The following is a 24,553-nucleotide window of genomic DNA, read 5'->3' as shown; positions in this document are numbered from 1 at the left end:
AACTCCATAGAAACTCTAAGGTACAAACCGAAAGAGACTAGTATCAATTTTTTTTTTTCTTTTTGATGGGAGGCGTGCTTTGTTTACATTATATATACACTTTTTTTTTTCAAGAGTTCTATTAGGCTGTTGGCTCTAATTCCTATTCCGTGTAGGTGTAGTAGTAGGTTTTTTTTTTTTTTTTTTTTTAATCATTACCAGGTGGGACCCATAGTTTTATATTAGAGATGTAGTACGTTTTTGTTTTCAAAATTCCACTAGTCGTTAACCCGTGCGATGCACGGGAAAGCTATTGTGTATAAATTTAATGAAATAGAAATGTATGAAACACAAATTTAAGTTTAAATAAAATGAAGAATTAAATCTTTAATATCCTCAACTATCCATAAAATGTATGAAACACAAATTTAAAGAACTACTTAATCAATATTTCAAATAAATTGAGAAAAAAATACTTTAAAGTGTTTTTTGTATCTTCTTCCTTTATTGCTTCGTAATAGTCACTGAATATGTTATTTTGTTTTAATTTTAAAATTTAAACTATCAATTAGGGTCTTGCATCTAACTGATTAATAAAATAAAAATTATGCAATGGCAATGGTTGGAATCTTGCTTATAATAACCTAAGAAAAGAAGTGGCACAATTTTATGGGACTTCATACTACATTATTTGATTAATTTTGCTGAAGGTAGCATTATGTATGCAATTAATATACAATTTCTTAAATCATATGCCATGTACACCCAAATCCATGTATGTTCATTTGGTGTGCTCACTTCTATTCCTTTGCCTTTACCTTTACCTGATTTTGTGGACTTGCTAATAATCCTCCAACAAAAGCAAAACCGTTAGCACATTTATGTTAATGATCAGTTTAGAACCCTGCATTTATGGTTTTCACATTTTTGTTAGTTCCAAATGATAAACAAAAGTCATCTTTGATCTACTTGGGAACACTCATTTGCTATTTATCTTTACTGCATTACAGATATGACATGGCTTCAAACCGTTAGCAGTAGGAGTTGCATGTTCCAAAAAACACTCATTTGTGAGCTATAATAAAACTCATTCGATTGTGAACTATAGTAATTATCATTTGTGTGCTGCAAGTACTCTTACCAAACCACAAATTTACTCTATCTCAGCAAATAGAAAAAGAGGGTAAAGCAAGGAAAAAAGAAGAATGGTTCATGTGTGAGTGATTGATGTTAATTGACGTGGTCGTTTGTCTTTGTCTTATTTGTATAGACCTCAATGTACAGCTTTACGTGTTTGTTTGAATGGATGTAAGTGCTATATAATGTCTTAGTTGTAACCTTGATAGAGTAAACAATTCATTCAGCCCTAGAAAAACAATTGTCTATGTAAATTAAGTGAGGAATAGGCAAAATTAAAGAGCTTTTTTTGGGCTAAATGTTCAAATAATTCAAGCAAATTTAATAAAATTAAATAAAAAAGGGCCCACTGTTCTTCCAAAAATAAAATTATTGGTCCCACTATCATGAAATCATTTTTTGTTGAAGCCTAGACAAAATCCTTCCTATGAAACTTCAAATCCAACTAAACTGAAAATACTCAAAAAGAACACGAAATTAAAACTCAAGAAGAATATCAAAATTCAATGTTCAATACCAATGCCACCACAAAATGCCCTATCAAATCAGCAAAACTCTAATGTAATGAGACTTTACAATTGTAGACTCACAATTCATTTCCAATAATATATTGAAAAACACCAAGCCACCTTTAAATCACACTAAAAAAAATTTAAATACAAAAGCTGTTGCTCTTGGCCTAATAAGTGAAACTTTTAAATTACATTAACACTTTTCTTAAAATAAGTAGGTTGCCGAATTAAATAAATTCTACTCATTTTTCATATCATCATGACTTATGATTGATACATAACAAAAATTAGTCAATTACCAATAGCAACTAAAACCAAGAGTCACAAACCATAAAGTGGCTATAAACTAATGCAAGAGTAAGTAAGGCATTTTGTCAAACACATGGTGTGCACAAAATTTCAATGTCTTAGTTATTAACGTTTGTTATTATTAAAAAAAAAAAAAATTAAAACAGAAATACACATCCTATTGACAAATTGACAGTTCCTGTAATGCAACAAATAACACAACAAACAGGCAGAACAAACAAATTGAGGAGTATTAAATATATGGAACTACATAACTAATCAAATTCTGTCATGAATAATTTAAAGCCAGAAACCCAACTCTTCCATGGGTTTTTTATTCCTCACCAAAATGTCTAACATTTTTTTTATGTCGCCAAAGCAAATGTGGTGTAATTTGGAAAATTGACTAAAGTTGTCTAAATCAAAACATACAATGGAAAAACAATATTTCTATCAAATTAGTGGAAGGAACCAAAAAGACAGTAGCGTGACAGTAAAGAATAGATTGAGCAATAACAGTAGTGTGACAGTAAACAATGAAAGGGAACAATGAAAGAAATCAATTTACCGTAGTGATTTTGCTAGCAGACCAGTAGTGCAAGGCTACTCTGTTCTTTCTCCTTAACCTTCGTTGGGTTTCTTTTCGCAGAGAGAAAAGAGAAAGCATAAAACAGAAAAATGAAAAGAAGAAAACAAAAAGTCAACAATGTTAGTGAAGAAGAGATTGAGCAATAACAGTAGCGTGACAGTAAACAATGAAAGGGAATAATAAAAGAAATCAATTTACCATAGTGATTTTACTGGCAGACCGATGGTGCAAGGCTACTCTGTTCTTTCTTCTTAACCTTCAATGGGTTTCTTCTCACAGAGGGAAAAGAGAAAACAGCAAACGGAAAAACAATAAGAAGAAAACAAAAAGTCAGCAATGCATATAAACAATAAGTAATTACAAACCTATCTCACCGTCAATACCAATCCCAATATCTGACATATGAATCATACAAAATTCAAACCCATAGCTTTGTTTCCACTAAAATTTCAAATACACAATCCCAAAGAATCAGAATTTAAAATTCCCTATGAATTTCGAATTTGCATCAAGAATTAAAAGGCTTACAAATCAACGCCTACAGAGAAACTCACTAAAATCAAGTTTCTAAGTGGTAGCCACATGAATCCAAATAAGAATTCACAAAATTAAATCCAAAAAAAAAAAAAAACCCTAACAATACCCAACAACAGTATTTGCAAAAGAACTGAATAAAAAATAAAAATATTACTTAAGCAACAACAGTAATTCAGTTAAGGAATCAACAAAAAGAAGCAAAGCCAATGAACATTAAAAAACAAATATTTAGAAAGAGAAAGAGAAAGAGAAAGAGAGAGGGAAAGATTAGATACATGATATTAAGACCATCTCACCTGCTTAACTTGGCCTGCGACATTGGAGATTTTGTGATGGCTATGATGGGTAACGACTCAGTTATGGGTGGGAGAGATGGCTATGGTCATCAGGGATACAGAGAGAATGGCTTGGAGAGGCAGAGAGCACGGCTGCTTTTAGACTTTTAGGGTTTTTTGTTTGAGAGATAGTTGGCTTTTAATTTTATGTTTTTTTTTTTTTAATACTGTACTGACGTGGAATTATGTTTTTTTTAAATACTGTGCTGACGTGGAAATTTGTGGGAGCTTCAAAAGTTTCGGTTTTATATATATATATAGATTAGGTTGCCGTGTTCAAACTCCTATTCCATATAAGGCTTGTTCTTTTTTTGTTTTTTTTATAAAATCATTACTAGGTGGGGCCATTGGTTTTATATATTAGAGTTGTAGTAGGAGTAGAAGTCTATTGAGAAAAAGCTATCGTGAATTGATAAAAAGTTAGACAAGTTAGTATATATACAACCCAATAAAAAGAAAAGTTTTTTGTCTTTGTGTCAAGAGGGGCAAATAAGATATTTTAATTCAATATAATATTATTATTAGTGAAAATTTTGAAAGTTGAAGGAGGGCACCTTCCCCCCTCCCTCTACCCCTAGACAAAAGTGCCAAATTAGTGGATATCTTGAAGGGGATGCCTAACATCTACACAGACTCTTGGTTTCAGCATAGTGGAGAGATTGCTGAACTTAACAAACTGATCAATGCCACATTGGATGTTATTGAGCACATCTTAAAGTTGGAAGACCTAGCTGTTAAGCATGCTGAAGAGGATTTTCCGAAATTGCCAGAAGCAGCCCTGCACTATATCCCATTATATGTTTACTATGCTATCGACACTATCGCTGCTTGCACAACTTAAATGTATTGCCTCTTTAACGATAAGTAAGTCTTTTGCCACTGGAATTTTGTATATATGTTGAATTCATTTGAGTAGAATTGCACTACCATAGCGTATAATTTGGGTTTGACATAAAGTGAGTGTTCATCACTTTTCTTTTGCATCTCCTTCTTCTTCTCGTCTTCTTCTTCATCACTTCATCTTTCTCTTTTTCTGCTTCTTCTTCACTTCTTCTTCTTCTTTGCAATATGGGTTTCGATGATTCTTTATGGATTTGTATATGGGCAATATGACGAGTTTGGGTTTTAGATTTAGGATGAGTTTGACAAAGGAATAGAGTCAGGGAAGAGAGAGAATCGGTTGGGAGAGATGAAGAGAGAGAATTTGATAAGAGAGGTGAAGAGAGAGAAATATTTAAAAAATTAAATATGTTGGGTTATAGATTGACCCCGGTTAATTAATTTAATTACCTAAGTTTATTAATTAGGTCAAATTATATGCAAATCGTGGTGGCACCAATAAATTGCCAAATAAATTAATAAGCAATAAAAAATAAATAACACGGAGATTTGTTGACGAATGGAGAAAACCTCTCGTAAGGCAAAATCCCATCGGGTGAATTTTAGGTCTAAGAATCCACTAATCAAGAACAAGCGGTTACAAGTATAAGGAATCTCACCACTGCCCTGGACTATCTCAAAATACCAATTTTTAGTTGAATCTTTCCACCAATCTCCAATTGGACTTGTTCTTGTAGAAGACATTTTCGTATGCATGGATCCCAGTATGTGACTAACTCCAAGCAATTAAATGATTATTGTTGGTTGCAAAGTTTTTCACTTTAAAGCATGTTGAAGATCTGAAAGTACTTAGTTATAAAACCCTAAGACACAAACACAATAGCTTCTCAAAGAGTGTATGAGTTCTCAAATTGTGTTTCTGTGTCTTTGATGACTTTAAATTAAGTCTTTTATACGGTCTAGGGTTGTAGAGGACGAAACCCTAGCAATCCAAGTCATCATGGGCTGAAATTCAGATCTGAGAATTTTGAAATCGTAGATCTTGATAAATCGAGCTTGTGTCGAGCTTCTTCTTTAAATCTTGATAGATGCTAGTGTCGAGAAATCCTAAAACCATTTGTTGAGGGGAAAATTTTTGATGTTCCCAAATAGAATATGGGGTAGCCAAGCCGAAACTCGACGATGGGCTCTTGAAATAAAGCCCAAAGGCTTTTGGTATCGTGTAAGCCTGCCCAAGCAAGAGATGGAGGTTGCACCCTAATAAGAAGACAACAATAAAACACAATAAACACGTTACCGTTGTTAGTTTGTTATATTATTAGTCCTTTTACAGTATCATAGTTCAAATCAGTCCTCTAGTGGTATGGTATTATCTCCAGTAGTAGGGTAATTTTAGGTTAATAAGAGTATTTATATGGTAAAAATCATATGTTTTCCTTATTATTATTTAGTCAACATAAGAGAAAAACTTCCATAGTTTCCAAAACATTATGGCCTTCATCATAATAATACTAAACAAGGATTAAAGACTTTATAGTTACAAATACAAGAGGAAAAATATGATGGAATGAAGGGAGAGAGAGATCCCAGCTTAGTGCAGCAAGTATTAAACTAAGATTTTGATGATTATATGCGCATAAGGCATGAATGAGATAATGTGGGCTGTTCTGAGTGAGTAGGATGGGATTAGCATTGAGGTTAAGGCTTTAGTGAGCAGTGGGCTAAACGGGGATGAGTGGTGAGTTTAAGGAGAGCTAAACCACTAGTAAAATGGCAAATAGATCAGGAATTTCAGTGGGAGTCTGTCCCCCCTTGTGGGCTGAGATGCTTTTGCTTTTATAATGGAGTTTTAGAGAAGCATTAATTAACATGAATCCAAAAAAATGTAGGACTGATTTAGGGGAGCCAGATAGTTGCATTAATAACTTGGATTTGGCCTAAAAATGGGAGATTTGCTTTTGGGGCTGCCTTGTTTCTTGGGTAATGGTGGGATTTTGGAGTGTTTGGGGTAATCTTCCATTAAATGCTAAGATTGCTGAGATTGTGTTCAGTCATTGGGATTAAGGCAAGTATAAAAAACGAATCCTAATGTTGCAACTGAGATTTGGACTAGGAAGTAGAATTCAACACCCTAAGCCAAGTGTCAAAGTTTAGGCCCACTTCAGAGGGTTCCGCTGGAGATCCCTTTATGCCCTCTAAAACATATGTTCCCAAATTTTCCCCTTTAGGATTCATGAGCTTGGCTCATGAATCATGTCATGAACGTTTTTAACATTTATAGCATCAATTTGTTGAAGTTTGGATTATTTGGTTTCAGCTCCCGTTTCGCTGGAGGTGCAGTCTTAAGGAAGATGATGGAGTCTCATCATCCTTTGGACTTCAGCTGATATGACAACTCTTGGGCACTATTCACGTCAGGCAGAGGGTGGCAGAAAACTGATGGGACAGCCCCTAGTTCATTCAAAAAAGCTTGGTTCTCTTGTAGGGGTCCCTAATTGGTTCTTTAGTTAAGGATGAACAAGGGCTGGTTGCCCACTTTGAAGCCTCTTGCTGGGACCTTTTTGGTCTGGAACTTTGCTCCATTTTAGTACTTTTAGTTGGGCCACATGGCCCTTTTTTTGCTTGGGCTTGCTTCCTTCTCCACGAGATACTTGGGCCTACAAAATGGGCATTAAAGACGTGCTTTGCCATGGGTTTTAAATAACTTCTCATAATTTTTACTATGGATTACTTTGTAAATGATATTTTTCCTGGGGCTTTTTTAAATAATGTCCTCCAATATTTTTCTTGAGAATAATATTTATCATGGGTTTTAAATAAATATGGTAACAATCACTATAATGGAATAATGTGATGTTCTCATGAGTTTCTCTATAGATAATCATAATGGATATGTAGGATGAATAATTACCATGAGTTTTGGTAATAAAATATTATGAATGTTGTGATGTAAGATGGATAGTGAACATGAGATTATAATATGAAATAAATAAATGTCATTGGTTTAATAATCATATCTTTCCATAGGCTTTTATAAGATGTTCCCCATGCGTTTTGAGAGTAGATAATTCATAAATTCCATGAGCTTGTAATATTATGGTAATAGGTTTAAGGATCTAAAGTATTGTTCATTATGGGACTTTTAAGTGAAATAATTATGATATAGTATTTTGCCAAGCATTGATAACCTTGGGCTTTCGATAAATAGTGCCAAGTAGTTAGCTTGGGCTTTTAATAGTGCCAACGTAAGTTAGGCTTTTGATTTTGCCAATGAGAATTGGGCTTTGATATTGCCAATGAGAATTGGGTTTTAAATATTGCTAGCGAGAACTGGGTTTTAAATATTGCTAGCGAGAACTGGGCTTTGATATTGCCAATGAGAATTGGGTTTTGATATTGTTAATGTGAATTGGGTTTTGGATAAATAATTGCCATGGGTTTAAACCATGGGCTTTGATTATGTATTTGAATTCCATTGATAAAATTGTTTTGCCATGGATTTGAATTAATCACGGGCTTTTCAAATATTGCCAAGCATAAGTGTTCTTAGGTTTTAAATAGAATAGGATGTGTGTATTGGGTTCCTAGGGCCGGTTTTGGGCTTAGCTAAATAATGATAATAAAATTGGATAAAATATGAGTTCTTGGGCTTTTTGTGATAATTTATATCATAACTCAATTTAAGCGATGAGATATGAAACATTTGTTATTAACATAATAGTAGAGCAAAAAATATTTGGGAAAACCCAATAACTTATTAGTGGTATTTGAAAATAAATAGGTGGTACTCAAATAAAATTAGGTGTAAAAAAAAAAGTACACTAACATTCAGCCCCCCGAGTCACACATGATCAAGTTATTAGTAATACTATATTTTTTGAAAGAAAAATATTAGGATCACACGTGTGAGTTTTCTTTTGAAAAATGGTGGCCTATTATAGAGAATGAGATAGGAAAATATTTGTGGGCCAATGAGAATTATTCACGGAGGCCCAAATAATATATGGGTGATATTTTGGTATTTTTGGTGAATAAATAAAAGTGATTAAATGGGATTAGAGCATGTGGCATGAGTGAAAAAATTGTACCTCAACCTTTAGCCCCCTTAGTATGTGTGATCAGCTTGCCTTCAGTCACACATGTGAGTTTAAATGAGTCCATAAGCTTGTGTGGCATGGGTTGAAAGAGGGAGATGGTGAGCTTGAAAGAGAGAGCTTCTTCCTCTTTTCTAAGACTAAGAAAACTCTTTTATCTCTTTCCAAACTTCAACCATCTGCCTTTTCTGATTCAACTCTTCTCGATTGAGTTTTTCTTTTGCATTTGTAGTTGATAAAGAGAATTTAGCTATTGGTGGAATTGGAGCTGTTGGCAAGGTGATACGAGCCCTTCAATAGTAATTTGAGAAGGATAATCCAATTAGTGCACCTCTAAAGCGGGTGCTACAAAGAGATATTCTAGTGACGAAACTCCATGGGCTCTAGTTGCTACTGATATTTTTGTATCCAGCAATAAGAGCTTTTGTCAGCCCCCATTCGATTTATGGGTCTTTGTGGGCCCATTATTGATTGGCCTAATTGAATAAGCTGAAAGATTGATAATAAAATGTTTTATTGACCCCTTCATAAAGCCAATATCATTGGTGATGTGATATTGTTCCGCTATAAGATTGTATTCCATAATCTAATGCGCCACTGAAGTCTAGAGATGCTGAATTTGATAGTTGTTTGGTTCATGGAGGAGATATCCAGATGAGTGGATTAAGAGAATGACACTGTGGTGGAAGCCTTGAAGTCTAATCTAGTGAGAATTCCAGTCATGATGAATCTAGACCCTCTGATGATGGTTATTTAGATCAAACTGATACTTTTCTTAACCCAACTATTGGTTCCATAGGTCCAACTGTCATGATGAAGCAATTTAGGGGAAGACCATTGCCGGTAGGATGAAGATTTATGAACCTATGGAAGAGGTTTCTTCAAGAACTCCTTATCTTCTTACATCCCTTTTTATTTTATTATTATTATTTTTTTTTCATTCATGGCCTTGCAATTCTCTGCCCTTATTGTTCCAGCAGCTTGGTGATAATAACAAGACATAGCCGAGAAAGTATGATGATGGATTTGAGGATACGGATACATACTTAGGTAATTTTATGCCCCTTCCCTCTTTCTTATCATGAATATTTACTGTTGATGCATTTTCACTTCAGGTTTTGCCATTGAAGACATAATGGCAATTAACAAAAGCCTTACTCATTCTGTTACGGTTAGAGAGACTGCTTTTGAAGAGTTCCAACTGTGATTCTACCATATCTTCATGATGTTACTTAGAATAAAAATCTCCAAGTATGATCTGAAATTGCTCATACTGTTATGCCTTAATACTATTCATTTGCTCTTTTGTTGTTATCATTGGATATTTAACTATGGTCTCTTACTTCATGGTGGTGTACGGAGAATTTTTTGTCATTGCTCTGGAAAAGGTTGATTGTCAAGGGTATTTGGAGATATTGTAAAGAAACATTCCAGCTTCATGGTTGGATGCAAGATCGGTGTTGGTATGAGAGGATTGTTGTTCTAGCTGTAGGTTGCTATATCATACGTGTTGTGCAGTTGAATCATGTACTACTTGTGATGATGAAGATAGCTGATCCGAGGAGAATATTGCATTAATGATGGGTGAACTTTATCCTTTGATCAGAGGGATGATATCATATGTCTTTCAACAATGTTTCCCCTTTAGTGGAGATCTTTGGCAATGGCTTTGTTGGAGTAGATTCTTATATTTTCTTAGGTGTATCTTTTCAAAAATTTATTTTTGTGATGTATTGTAATGTAATGTAATCACTATGTAATGTGAAGTATGTTGTAAACCTATATAGCCGTAAATGTTGTATTATATGTGATGTTTTGAAAATTGGTTCTAGTCATGCATGTTGTGTTTTATAACTTGAAATCGGTTCAACCGTGTAGATTGTGTTTTATTCAGCCATAAGCTTCTTTTGTCAAGATATTTTGATTGTCAAAAAAATTTACAATTCTTAGGCTCAAAAAGTTAAAGTATGGTCATAAAGGTAATATCTATTTTTGAAATCACTTGCTAAACACATGACCATTTTATTTTTGAAGAGTCCCAATTTGAATATTTATAAGTTTTGAAACATGTTTTGATCATCGAAAAATTGATGTACTTAAGCCAAAATACAGTAATGGAAGTTATACATTTTATTTTGTATAACTTCACTTGTTTTTTGGATTAATTTTCATGTCTTTAATGATACCACTTAGGATGTAAACTTTACATACTTCTTGATACATTAAACCCAATTTAGATTTACCCAATTACAAGTAAAGTACGTTTTGTCAAAAGATAAGCCAATATATAGAAAATATGACCCTAACAAAATACAAAGCTATAGTAACCGTGTAAATATACACGGTTACTGTAGCAAAAATGAATATGAATAGTGATATACAAAGCCTAATGTGGGTAATTCTTTTTAGCAAAATTGTGTAAAACTTGCCACTTTTTCTATTTTGCATCTATTGATGCAATTGCTCTTACCAAATGAAATTATGTTTCTCTTGTGAGTAGTGACTCTTTTTTTGGGCCATTGAAAGGGGGGAACATGGACCATACTCTACCCTTTTGCATTTGCTCGTGAGAAATACTACATTCACAGTATTGTCATAACAAATTCTAAGTGATAGCTGTTATGAATGGAAAATAAAATAAAATAAGTAGTAAATTTATATTATAATTAGTAATAATTTGTCATTTAAGATTTGTTGTCGTGAATGTATCATTACTCATCATAGTCATATCAAGATAATTTGTGGAGTACTATATTATAGGGATGGCCGTTGGTTGGCTTTAGCCGTTTCTCTAAAAAGATACATCTTATATGAACTATGTGGTTCTATTATGATGGATGTATTACATGGTTCTTTTAGGTTGGCAAGGACTTAAAGCTAACAAGAACCAGTGGTGGCTCCAGGAATTTTGTTTAGGCGGTTATTAAGAAACTTAAATTAAAATTTTTTTAATAAAAAGAGAACTTGAATATATTAAGTTATCAACCAAAAAAAAAAGAAAAAGGAAGTTTTACAATTTCCTTCTACAAGTTCTCAAATTTTGAATTGTTACATGATAGTTCGTTATAAGTAATTTATCACCACTGTCGATAGTTATGATCATTTTGTTTTGTTAAGTTTGTCTAATATATATATATATATATATATATATATTTTTTTTTATGCAGTTGTTATTATCTATTAATTTGTCATTGTTTTTATAAAAATATTTTAAACTAAATGGATAAACTTAACTTATTGGTACTGTATTAATTATTGACACACACAACCATACTTATTTATACATAAAATAATACACCACGTGTCTACTTAACCAATCAAATGTTTGAACAATCACTAACTTTACAATTTTTCTTGTTGAATTTTTCTAACTTTATAACAAAAAGTTATTATAACATAATGCCAATACAAACATATAATAAACCCCCTCTATTTCCTAATTATTAAATTATATAAAGTTATATTATATTTATACTGTATACACAAGCATCCATACACATCATTATTCACACAAATAACATTATAACAAGAAGTAGTGCATACAATTAATATTAGACACACTCACACACATATAATATAAATTTATAATAAAAAAAGACACTTACAGTTTACAAACAGTTACTCGTACCTTTAGAATTGAAAATACTTATAGTAAGAGTGTGCAAAAATATTTTTAAAAATAAATTAAAGTATTAAACTAACAAAAAAATTATAAATATATATATATATATATATATATATATTTTGAAGTCAGGGGTTCATTTGAAGTTTGAACCCCCTGAACAAGAGCCCCCTAACAAGGATTTAAAGAAAATTAATTAAAAGTTTGAAATAATGAGCCTTCCATTTTAGGTGATACTGAGACTGACATGTACATCACATTTATCATATATTCATTAGATGTTTTTCCATATCTAACGAATTATTTTATCAGTAAGGGCTATAGCGTTAGTTATGACTATTACTGGAGAATTTTAGGGTCTATTTAGGGTCTGTTTGTATTCGCGTTTGCTGCGTTGCGTTTCACTTTCTACGTTTTTTCCATTTTTTTTTTTTTGGTTCACGCGTTTTCCCCCTCACAAGCGGTTACTGTTCATGTACTGTACATGAACAGTAGCCGCAACATTTGACCAGTTTTACGTGAACAGTGTATTCGTGCACTGTTCACGGACCCACAAATTTCATTTTTTATCAATTTTTTCATTAAAAATGGGTCCCACGATACTATTCACACATTTAAAAATTATTTTGTTACAGTGTTTTCAGTTTTCAGTTTTCAATTTCAGTAAAATAAGTTCTATCCAAACACACACTTAATAGAAAAGTTTAAATAATATTGTTTATATTTTTTTAAAATACATATTGATAAAAAAATATATAAAAATATATATAATATTATATAAAAGCTGAAAAAACATATTTAAAATACTCTACCAAACCATCTCTTTTACACACGCTAACATAAATATCTGATTTTGTATTAGTTATGGTGTATTAAAACACATGTAATGGGCTCACTGATTGTCAGTGGTTGTGGTTGATCATGTACGGACGCGTCGTGTTTAGGCCCTAGGGTCCTCAGTACTCCCACCCTACTACATTAACTTCTTCTTCCACCACCACCACCACATTATTTTCACTACTATTCTTCTTCTTCTTTTTCTTAAGCGTCAGTGTTGACGCAACCGTTGACTCCAATTCAAATTGTACGTAGTTAAAAGTTTCAACCTCACACTTACACACACATGCAAACAAGCTCTCTGGCGATATGATGTCCTGGCACCGGAAGCTCCATCAAGTTCCTGAGTCCTCTCTGGAATCTCAAATAAGCCATCCACCGACGAATTCTTTGTCGCCATATGATGGAAGTCCGCCAGCACCACTGCCTGAACAACCGGCTGAACCACAACCGGCTGAACCACAACCGGCTGAACCACCGACGCCGTCGGTGGGGCTGAAAATAGGGACAGTGATAGGAGGGTTAATTCTGTTGGTTGCTGTGGGCATTTTCGTCATTTGGTATAGAAGGAGAAATCGGAGGAAACCAGATGAAGGACCTACGACAAGTGAGTCTATTATATTTCAGTTAGTTAGTTAATAGTTATTTAATTTCATCTTTAATGATTAGTTTATAATTTAGTTTGTGGTTGTTGTTTGGTGGCCTATATTATATATGCCGCTGTTTTGTTTATTTATCCTGAGGTTTTGGCTTTTTGGCCAGTTGGTTTGCTGTATAAGCTACTCGCTCCATCCTATTTAAACCACGTTTTAGAAAATTTTACTCAAAAAAGTGTTTAGAAAATTAATCTTTTAAGAAATTATTTAATGTAATGTGCGAATAAATTTTCAAAAAAAAAAAAAAAAAAAAATATTATTTATTTTGTAAATAATATAAAACTAAAGCCTTGTGATAATGCTCCATGTTATTTTCGGAGCTTGGTTTGTTTGTTTGCGTCTTCTCTCTCTCTCATCTACTTATTAAAATTAACTAACTTACACCAACATGTAAGTAAAATAAGGGATGCTAATCTAACTTGGATCTAAAAAGTAAAAACACAAACATATACCTGGGTAACTTAATGGAAATATCAATTGTCCTACCTCGTATACAATGCAAACTTTTTTACGAAATATGAAAAGAGTTGATTGGTAAGCAATCCTATCTCTAACTTAATGGATATATAGCCGCTTTGAAATATATAGAAGACAATTAATAAATGAGATGAAAGACAATAAAAATAGGAAAGAAACAAATGAGAGGGAGAGATGCTGAATATTTTGGTTCGGGAAAATAGAAAGGACTAAATATTTTAGTCCCAAAAATTTAGAGCATTCACATTGGTGGAGGAAAAATTTTGCCTATTTACCACCTACAAAAGTCATTTTATCTATTTTACCTCTTAACTTTACAATACATCAAACATCAATGGATCTATATTTTTAGTTATTTGATAAAAATAATACCAAAAACTCATTAGAATAATAATAAAAACATCCCCACAAACTTCTGGAACCAACCACAACTACCACGACCACCACCACCACAACAACCACAACTCACAACAGAGGAAAAAAAAAAATCAACCAAGCCCGCACCCACTTGACCCACCAAGAAACACCCACACCCACCACCACGAAACCCACCCGAGCCACCACCACGAATACACCCATAGCCACCCCCACAAACCAATGTTAACAAACCCACATGAACACACCCACCCACCCACCCATGCAGACATTGAACCCAGCGACCCACCCACAGTGATCAACCCACAAACCCACCCATATAGACACCGTATTGAACCCATCGACCCACCCACGAACCATATTGACCCACCACAGCACAACACACCAACCACAGCATAGCACACCATAGCCCACACCACACCACAACCCACCAATGCCGATGAACCCAACCGACGCCAATGATCGAACCACACCACAACCCACCGACTCACTGACGTTGATGAACCCAGCCAGCCAGCCACCCTTAAGACCGATTTACCCTCCACCATGATCCTACCCACAAGAGGAAGATGAGGGAGGCACTAGAGAGAGAAAAAAAGTGAGAAGAAGAAAAAAAGAAGAAGAAAGGAGAGAAGCCATAGAAAGAAAAAAAAATAGAGAATATTATTTTAATTGGAAGTTTAATAATATTTTTTTTTGTTTTTTATTTTAGCTTCTTGCTACAGTGCGCAACTATAGATGGTTGTGCACTATAGATGAGGAGCTAAAATTTTTAAGTTTAGCTCTACCATTGTAGCTCACTTTTTAGAATTGGTGGTGCTAAAAATAACTATTTAGTACCACCAATGCTAGTGCTCTTATAGAGCTAGAATGACTCTTCATGTGTGGAGAGCTACTGTAACTCTTCAAAAAATTTTCAACAGTTTGAAGAGACTGTTGGAGTTGGTACTCTCCCAAATGGATAGAAACATGATTTTGAAGAGTCTTGTGGTGATATTATTCGGCCTAGTGAGATGTTGAATATTTTGGTTTGGGAAAATAGAAAGGGCTAAATATTTTAGCCCCCAAAATTCATTTATATCACTACAATGACTCTTCATGTGTGGAGAGCTACTATAACTCTTCAAAAAAAAATTTCAACATTTTAAAGAGACCGTTGGAGTTGGTACTCTCCCAAATGGAGAGAAACATGATTTTGAAGAGTCTCGTGATGATATTATTAGGCCTAGTGGAGATGATGATCATTAAAAAGAGAAAATTTCAACCTAGAGCTTGAGAACTCTAATAGGTTGATAAAAATTGTATACTATGAACTGAAGGTCACAATTATTCTTTGAAGATTATGGAAAGAATTAAAAACGAAGTATGCTACAATTTGATCATAACTATCACAAATGTGTATTTTTATTAAACACGAGAACTATAGACAATGTTATGTTTCAACTTTCTATAACAAGATTATTATAATTTTTATCCGAAAATAATTGTTTATAAATTTACTATATAAAAATTTTAAGAAACTAAATAAGTAAAATTTGAACTTACTTTGTCCAATTGCGTCATCTATTATAGTTGATAAGTAAAATATATTGCAATTTTAAATATATGAACTTTTCATTAGAGATAACTATATAATATATTTGAAAAATGTATGTTTCATTTTAACTTGGCACACCCTTAAAGCATTCTCATCAGTTTGTGTAAAATTTTCTATCTATTTTAATATAAAAACCCACTTTTTCAATTTTACACAATCACTTGTCAAAACATCCCACATCAGAATATCTATTTTACATCAAATTTTATTAAAATATTAATTTTTAGTTATTCTCCCAAAACATTTCTCTCCCCTCCTTAGCCAAAAACCACCCCTTCAAGGATAAAACAAAGTCTTCAACTCTAAATCAACCTTTGTATAGATAAAGATACAACCAGTTCTCATCTAAAATTCATATTGAGGATAAAAATAACTTCAGATGACGAATTTCAAATATTTTTTTTCAAATACTTTGTTGTGTATGTTCTCATAGCCCTATCAACCAAAGTTTCCTGCAAAACCCAAAACCCATCTCAAAAATCAAATCTTACACAAAATTTCCAACAAATCTTAAATAAAACCTAGCTTCTCAAATATAAAAAACCTAAAACCTAGCTTTTTAAGATTCCCAAATATCAAAACCCAGCTTTTGTGTTTCCAACAAAACCCAAAACACAACAAAATTTCCAACAAATCATACCCATAACCCTGCAATTTTAGGCTATATACTATGAGAAAGAGATAAATTGCAAACTCTAAAAATCACTCATCCACCAAAATTACCGCATCTGAACTTCCACACATACCAAAACTCCATTGATGAACCAGAAAAATTTAGAAGCCCAAGAATGAAAATGATAAAATATTTTAGTATGATCTCCAACTCCAAGCTTGGAGAAGCAGAATCAAGGAGACGATCTTTCAAAGATGGGCATAGATGATTGTTGCTTAGACGAAGAGAGTGTGTGTGAAATTGAATAAGAAAAGGCTTCGGAGCTAGAGGAAAAGAGAGAGAAGTTGAGAACAGTTTGACCTGGTGAGAGAAAAAATAATAAAAAAGTGAAATGCAAAGCTATAGTAATCGTGTAAATTAATATACACGGTTTTTTTAAGCGATTGCTGTAGCAACAATGGAAATTTGCACAAATTTAGCTCCACTGATGTGGGTCATTTTTAGAGTAAAATGTGTAAAGTTGTCTACTTTTTCTATTTTGGAAGGACTGATACAGTTGCTCTTACGCTTTATGTCTAAACTCAAGAGGTCAATGCTTAAGTGTGCTTGAAACTTTTAACTGCATTGTTCCGTGTATGGATTTGATTTGCAGTGCAAGCATTTTATTTTAACTAAGCAGTACAAGATTGACTACTATAAAAAGGTTTAATTATTGCAAAGACAACTGCTACAGCCTACATGTCTCTCCACGAAGAACATTTTTTTTATTTTTTTTGGGTTTATTTCACACACACCACTAAGGAATTGTTGAAAGCCGTTAAATTGATTAGTACTTGGAATCAATTGTTCATGTTCTTTTACCATTTTCATCATTATGTTTTTGGACGAAAGATGTCATTAATCATATTATATATATTATCATTCAATCTTTTAGTCTTAGATGATGCCACTTTATATTATAACTAACTGACCAATGCTCTTGTTTTCTTCTCCTCCAGGTGATCCTACTCCAACACCATCAACTGGCCATCCTATAGCTCTTTCTCAAAGTATATTTTCATATGAAGAATTAGACAAGTCAACTAATGGTTTCTCCGCGAACAACTTTATTGGTCAAGGTGGTTTTGGTCGTGTACATAAAGGGGTCCTTCTAAATGGGAAAGTGGTTGCAGTTAAACAGCTGGAAAAGGACAGTAAACAGGGAGAGCGTGAGTTTAGGGCAGAAGTTGAGGTCATTAGTCGTATCCATCACAAACACCTTGTTTCATTGGTTGGATATTGCATTTCTGGGGAACAAAGATTGCTTGTTTATGAGTTTGTCCCAAATGGTAACTTGGAATATCATCTGCATGGTAAGTCATTATCTATAATTTGAATCTTCGATCTTTTGGGCAATTTTCACTAACTTATCTTTGTACTTTAAAATTGTATTTGTTTGGAATAAGGGAGAAAGATGTTTGTTTATTTTAGGAGACAGATTATCGTTGTTCATATTATTAGAGCCAATAAAAAATTATACGGTTTCGTGACATAGAAAGAATGATAAAAGGGAAATCCTGTGGCATTTAAAACTGCATAACATAACATGTGGCAATAATATTAACGGTAGTAGCACTGGTAAACGAAATTAAAAAAGTAATCATTTATTTACTCATGAGTTCTCTACTTATTGATACAAGACTACAGCAAGATTCCAAAAGAATACAGGCTAAAATGTGAAACCTGTATTCTTTTTTAATTGGTAAGTGTTGGATCGCAGTTTATTGTTCAGATTTGAACAATTTGAATTGGTAGTCTAACATGTTTATGTACGGTGAAACTACTATAAAGCGTTTAATTGAGGAAAATTGACATTGCAGGATTGGAGAGTCCAACTATGAATTGGCCAACTAGGCTAAAAATAGCTATAGGCTCTGCAAAAGGATTGGCATATCTGCATGAGGACTGTGAGTTCTCTTTGTTTACCACATTAATTGCGAACCTAATGAATATTTTCTTGTTATAGATTAAGTCTCCTTTTGAGCTCTATGTATCTTCAGGTCAGCCCAAGATCATACACCGTGACATCAAGGCAGCTAATATTCTTCTTGATTCTAATTTTGACGCAAAGGTTAGGTTTATTAGTGGTTTCAGTGATTCTTGGTTTAAGTTTCAAATATATCCATCTGTGTTGAGATAGTGAAATTTGGATAACAATTACGAATGTAGCAAATAGTAGTGGGTTTTTATAAATTAAAAATAGCAAAAAATAAAATAAACAATAAGAAACACAAAAATTTACGTGGTTTGAGTATAAGTCTATGTAGTATGTCTATAGGTTAAGGATAATACTTTACGGGCTTTTTGTTTTCCGTTAAACTAATTTTGCAAACATATTAGTTATATAATTAAAATTGAAATATATTAGTTATGTGAATGCTTTTGGAACTCGAGCCTCTGAGACTTGAGTTCCAAAGTTAGGAACTAGATTTCCACTAGAAACTTAAAAAAAAAAAAAAAAAAAAATGTTATCTCATGATTTTCTCCATAGACTTGAGATCCAAAAGTGGCCACATAAGTAATATGTTTCAATTTTGATCACATAACTAATTTGTTTGCAAATTTAGCTAGAGAGAAAAATTGGCCACACTTTACTAAGAAAATAGGGAGATTACATATGTGGTACAAAGTCACAAAACTAAAAAGAACGTACTCAATGCACAAAATCTCACTTTAATTTTATGATGTCTGAGAGATGTTATGTTAGGCAACCTCGACCTTAATTTATTGTAGAAATTGATTTTTGAACTTAAACCTACAACTTGTCATTTTTAGGGAAAGACAATTGCATTGTACCAAGAGGCTCAACCTCTCTGTCACCATAACTAGCACACTACAAGAAATCATAATTCTTTAAGTCTAGCATACAAAAGGCCAAAAGTAATGTGTATAATGTGACACCCATATTTGATTTTGATATTGTCTAAGTGTGTGTTGTGTGAGTGAGTGGTGAGTCTTACATTGGGCATTTACCAAGTAAATATGGGCTTTATTAACAACTATAAAGAGTTTCAATTGTGACTAGCCATTTTGAGATATAACACAAATGTGGTTTAGCATTTTTCTTTGAGTTACAAGCTCAGTATAAATTGATTTGCAAAGTTAGCTAATTAAGTGATGTTCTAACTTGGACTTGGTAAAAAGTCTTCAACAAATCATGCCTCGCCACAAATCTTTACCTTAGCTTGAATTATTTAATTTTTTGTAAACAAAAAGTGCTCCATTGCCTCCACCAAAGCTTTTAAGAGCTACCATTGATTTTAAAAAATAGTTAAACTCCAATCAAGTCCAAACAGTTCTTACTTGTACAAAGGAAAAAATTTAGTCATAATATCTAATGGATTATGTATTGTTGCAACCTTTCTAAATTGAAGGTTGAGAACCATTAAATTCAACTTTATTATGGTTTAAACCTCAAGTTACAATTATGGCTAATTCTAATTTTAAGCTAAGATACTAAATTAAAGCCCAATTGTGTTTAAGATTAGCCAATTAACATTAGTAAGCAATGGTAAACACAAACATCAACACAACCACAAAAATTCAATGGCACAATAACATACAGATATGTTATTGAAGAGGAAAACTCAAGTACCAGACATTAAAACCTCTTTGCAACCTCACCGCCAAAAATGATCCCTTAGAATAGATAGTAGCATTATAATTTTCTCACAAAACAAAACCCTTCAAGTAATATAGCAAAGATGCCCTCAAGCTCTTCAAGCCCCTACTTGTAACTGAATTTGCAATTCCTTTCTCTACTCTAGCATCCAGATCCACAATTGAGTTCTAATTGCAATTTCAAGCCTGGTGGCTCTAATGCTTCCCAAAACTCCAATCAACTCTCACAATTTTTGCTAGTTTTCTTTCAACTTTCAGATGGTAATTAGGGTTTAATTTCATGAGAAATGGTGTATATATTGGTTGGGTCAAGGTTGAAACAATGGGAGAATTTGTAATAGAATTGTCTCAAGTTTTGACAATTTCAATCAACCCAATTTCCCACAAAAGTCATATTAGTATTTCATTCATTTGGAGTTGTTTGTATTTTGTTCCTTTATATTTTTCAAAATTTTCATTATGACCTTATATGTTTGATTCGATTTTCATATTAACGGGTCATTTATTTGATTTAGTAATCTAACCATGCATAATATGTGTTTTGCCTGCAACAAGGAAATTGTTGTATTTCACAACATTTTAAAACTAGTATTTCATGAAATTGTTAAACATCAAGGATATTTAACAGTCAAATTAACAACAAAAATGGAAAATAGGATAAACTCAAAAATGAAATAAAATATAAATGACCAAAGTGAAAATTTTAAAATGTAAGTTACCGAAATGAAAACAATTCCAAGCTTTAAGGGTTAAACTTAAAAATGTACCACCTTTTTTTCTCTCATATTCGTTTGCGTTTTGCATGTATTTTGTACGTAGGTGTTTGCATGGCATAAGTTACGTAGAAAACCTTCATATATCATCTAATACTTAAAAATACTTTTCCAAACCAACTTCTATGACAAGATTTTGGGCTTTCATTCAGGTTTCAGATTTCGGGCTCGCTAAGTTTCTAGTAGATACTATGACTCACATCTCAACTCGGGTAATGGGAACTTTTGGGTAAGCTCCATTTCTCTGTGTTCTTTAGACAATGCTAAGGTGCTGCCATGATGTTTAATTAGTTCTGAAGCAGTCTAAATTCTATTAAGCAATGATAGCTTGGCTACTTCATTTCTAATTAAAAAATTTTGTATTAATTGCTTCTGAATGTCTTGAAATGATGTTGTATTCATCAAATGCAGTTACTTGGCTCCGGAGTATGCCAGTAGTGGACAGCTCACAGATAAGTCAGATGTCTTCTCTTTTGGGGTTGTGCTTTTGGAGTTGATTACTGGACTCCGGCCTTTCAATAAAACTCAATCCTTCCCTAATGATAGCATGGTTGAGTGGGTGTGTACCATTTCAAAGTAGTAGTTCCTAATGTTTCATTATTCTTTTTTACGGTCCTATTCTGCGTGTTTGTATCTATGTGTGCCTGTCTGCATTTGTCTTGCCAGTATCAGGTGGTCTTTAAAAAATAAAAAAATAACTCTTGTATAGCGATTTGTTAGAAAATACATTTAAATATGGTTCTTAAAAGAAGTAATGAAAAGAATTTGAGGGTACCTACTACCTACTACAAATAGATGCATAGTAATTCGTCGAGTTGAATTGTTTTTGTACTAGATAGTTGGATAATAATTCTAAGTGTATCTTCATTTAGTATAGGCACTTATGATTTAGAACAAGATATGAGATTTAATTTTTATAATTTACTAATTTATGATTTTTTGGTTGTAATTGAATGGTTTTTAGACTCTTTAAAAACACAATAGGATTAACCTAGGTAATTAGCCAAGTTGTTACTTAGTCTAAATTAACAAATCTAGGTTATCACAATCAAAACAATCATATCATGCAAAGCAGCAGAAAGATAAATAAGACAATGATATGATCACCCAAGAAACCAAACCGGTAAAAACTTGGGAATGATTTAACCTAACTATCCTCAAGGTAAACCTGAATCCACTATGAAAGAATCGAAATTATTCAATAGGACTTAAACCACTAACATCCTATTGCTACCCACCAGTAGAAACTTACTGACACGACCACGTGCAAGCTCTGAAACCATGAACTTCTTATTTCTTGGATTCTCCAACAAGTACAAGCACACCTGCTTGTGTTTCTTTAAGTTCTTATGGCAGCAATTGAATAATCATCAAGCTCTTGAAGAAATCTTCTTCTTGATAATCATAAACTTGTGTAAAGGAAAGCTTCTCACAGATCTCACAAGAGATTTACACAAACAGCAATATGAGCAGCATTAAAATGTGGCTAGGGTTTGCCTTTTATATTTAGGGCAAATTAGAAAACCCTAAACATTTTAAAACAAACTAGGGCTGAGTTGGAATTCTGCAGAAAACACATCTGACCCGATTTTCGATTGATCAAGCCTAAGCTTCGATCGATCGAAACGGGCCGAGAAGCATAAATAAATTCTGCATCAGCTTATTCCAACTTTACATAAATGAATCAACTTTGAGCAAGTCTAAACACGACTAAACATTTTGTTTTGATCATGGTTTGCTAACAATACACATTAGAGTTCTAAATACATTAAAATCATAAGTCTTTAGAACCTAACAGTAATTTTGTTATTTGAGCATCTAGGATTTTATTTTCTTGATTTTAAGTTTTTTTAAGGCTTTCCTAGTCAAATTAGAGTTATATTATGGTAAAGGATCAATTAGAATCAGTTTAAGAATATTTTTATTTGTAAAATAAGTTTTTTTGGAGCCTTGAATCGGTCTTTTATATGTAAAACAAAACTTTATATTTCTGAATATCAGTTATATTTTCTAGAGAGGCTTTCTCATTTTTTTTTGGTGGGTTCCAGATTTTCTTTCTGGATTTAAGGGTCTCATTAAGCTAGAATGAAATCTAGTCCCTATCTTTCTATTTTGAGTCATCTTATAACTTCCATTTATTTTTCCTCTTGCAAGATGTTGAATTCTTAATAGCAAAGGTTGAGTAACATGGAAAAGTTAACCTTTACTGTTATGGAATTTTAGGGAAGGCCATTGCTCGCGCATGCTTTAAAACATGGCAACTTTGAAGCTGTTGTTGATCCAAGGTTGCAGAATGATTATGAACCTACTGAATTGGCTCGAATGGTTGCTTGTGCTGCTGCTTGCATCCGTCATATGGCCCGGTCTAGGCCAAGAATGAGCCAGGTAATTCTACCAATTTTATTATTGAAATATTTAGTTCTCTTTGTCTAATATATCAAATCCATTTCTCCAAAAAAAAAAAAAAAAAAAAAAGAAGAAGAAGTTAAATCCAAAATTATAGATAAACCTCCTTTCCCCAAAGTTTGTGAATTGTAAAGCCTATTGTCTTGTTTGTTACTAATTATTATTTGTGATTATTTTGTAAAATATATGGTTCCAATATTTTGCGCTGTTTTGGCAGGTTATTGAACTTTTAATGTTCGAAAGATTGAGTATATAGGAATTTAGATTTTCCAATTTTACTATTCAAATGCTAAAATGATTTTGAAACTGTTTGAAATTAAGACGTTATACTTTGTAATGGCATGTATCTGTAATCATTTTTCATGACGCAGTATATAACCCTACTACCATTCTTGCATGGTAAGCAGATAGTTAGAGCTTTGGAAGGTTATCTTTCTCTGGATGATCTAAATGAGGAAATCTCCCTTGGGACAGCTGGAAACATAGATTATGATAATGATCAATATAAGGACTTAAAGAAATTCAGAAAGATGGTACCAATAAGCCACGACCAAGGCTCTAGTGAATGCAGCGGACCTAGCAACGACTCAGCTTTGCACCAATCTGTCTCAAGCAGTGAAAGCTAAAAAAATATCCAAGCGATGGAATTGGGGAAAATTAAAAATGATGCCTCAGATTTTGGTGTAACCTTCTGCTTGATGATTCCAATTTCCTAGCTTGCACATTCACCTGCTTTCCTGTCCTGCTCCATTGAGTTACACTTATCATTCTACTTAAGCTTAATTTTAACTCTTAGATATCCAGTACCATATTATTTCTTAAAGTTTGTTTTTTTAATGTATGTGTGTCATTAGATACTTGCAGAGATTGATGGGCACTTGTCCTTTGCTTATTTGTGTGGATCAGTGTTGTAGGTCTTTCATATTGTTGTTATCTGCTTTGGTTTCAGTGGGGAATGTAATTGAAAAAATTATTTCTGTTGATGACTCTGCAATTTTTTTTTTTTTTTGGTGTGGCCTTGTTTTCAAATTGATTTGCTTGCAATAAGATTCAGATTTTGTGTGCATTCTGAGTTATTTTCCTTTGAATTTCAGATTTTGATTTGCCTTCAAAGTCTTTTTTTTTAAGTAATAAATTCTGTTTGAGTGTCAATTGTGTTGTTTAATTGCTTTTGGATTTGTTTCTTTGAGACCATCTACCAAACCAGCTGAATTATGAATCTATAT

General features: G+C 33.0%; 1 protein-coding gene and 1 long non-coding RNA gene across 2 annotated transcripts; one reads left to right on the top strand and one right to left on the bottom strand.

Moving 5' to 3' along the window:
• Positions 1-598: 598 nt before the first annotated feature.
• LOC126729030 (uncharacterized) lies at positions 599-3,492 on the bottom strand. The gene is made up of 4 exons (XR_007656461.1): positions 3,339-3,492; positions 2,704-2,774; positions 2,485-2,555; positions 599-883 (listed from the first exon to the last, which is right to left on the bottom strand). It is a non-coding gene; the product is annotated as an uncharacterized LOC126729030 (long non-coding RNA).
• A 9,357-nt stretch (positions 3,493-12,849) lies between these two features.
• LOC126725468 (proline-rich receptor-like protein kinase PERK15) lies at positions 12,850-24,310 on the top strand. Its single transcript, XM_050430227.1, has 8 exons — positions 12,850-13,377; positions 17,487-17,840; positions 18,348-18,434; positions 18,528-18,598; positions 21,074-21,150; positions 21,333-21,480; positions 23,145-23,306; positions 23,735-24,310. Exons 1-8 carry the CDS (start codon positions 13,080-13,082, stop codon positions 23,951-23,953), a joined length of 1,416 nt encoding a protein of 471 aa, XP_050286184.1. The 5' UTR covers positions 12,850-13,079; the 3' UTR covers positions 23,954-24,310.
• Positions 24,311-24,553: the final 243 nt, after the last annotated feature.

Source organism: Quercus robur, chromosome 5, assembly GCF_932294415.1.
Source record: "Quercus robur chromosome 5, dhQueRobu3.1, whole genome shotgun sequence".
Classification (NCBI taxonomy): Eukaryota; Viridiplantae; Streptophyta; class Magnoliopsida; order Fagales; family Fagaceae; genus Quercus; species Quercus robur.
Note: the sequence above shows the minus strand (reverse complement) of the source record. Positions and strands in the feature narration are given on the sequence as shown.

Bases quoted from the DNA above. Each gene is read 5' to 3' on its own strand.
- LOC126725468 (XM_050430227.1), top strand. From the start codon at position 13,080: ATGATGTCCTGGCACCGGAAGCTCCATCAAGTTCCTGAGTCCTCTCTG. The intron at 18,599-21,073 runs GTTAGGTTTATT...GCTTTCATTCAG, and splicing joins ATTCTAATTTTGACGCAAAG to GTTTCAGATTTCGGGCTCGC. The intron at 21,151-21,332 runs GTAAGCTCCATT...CATCAAATGCAG, and splicing joins CGGGTAATGGGAACTTTTGG to TTACTTGGCTCCGGAGTATG.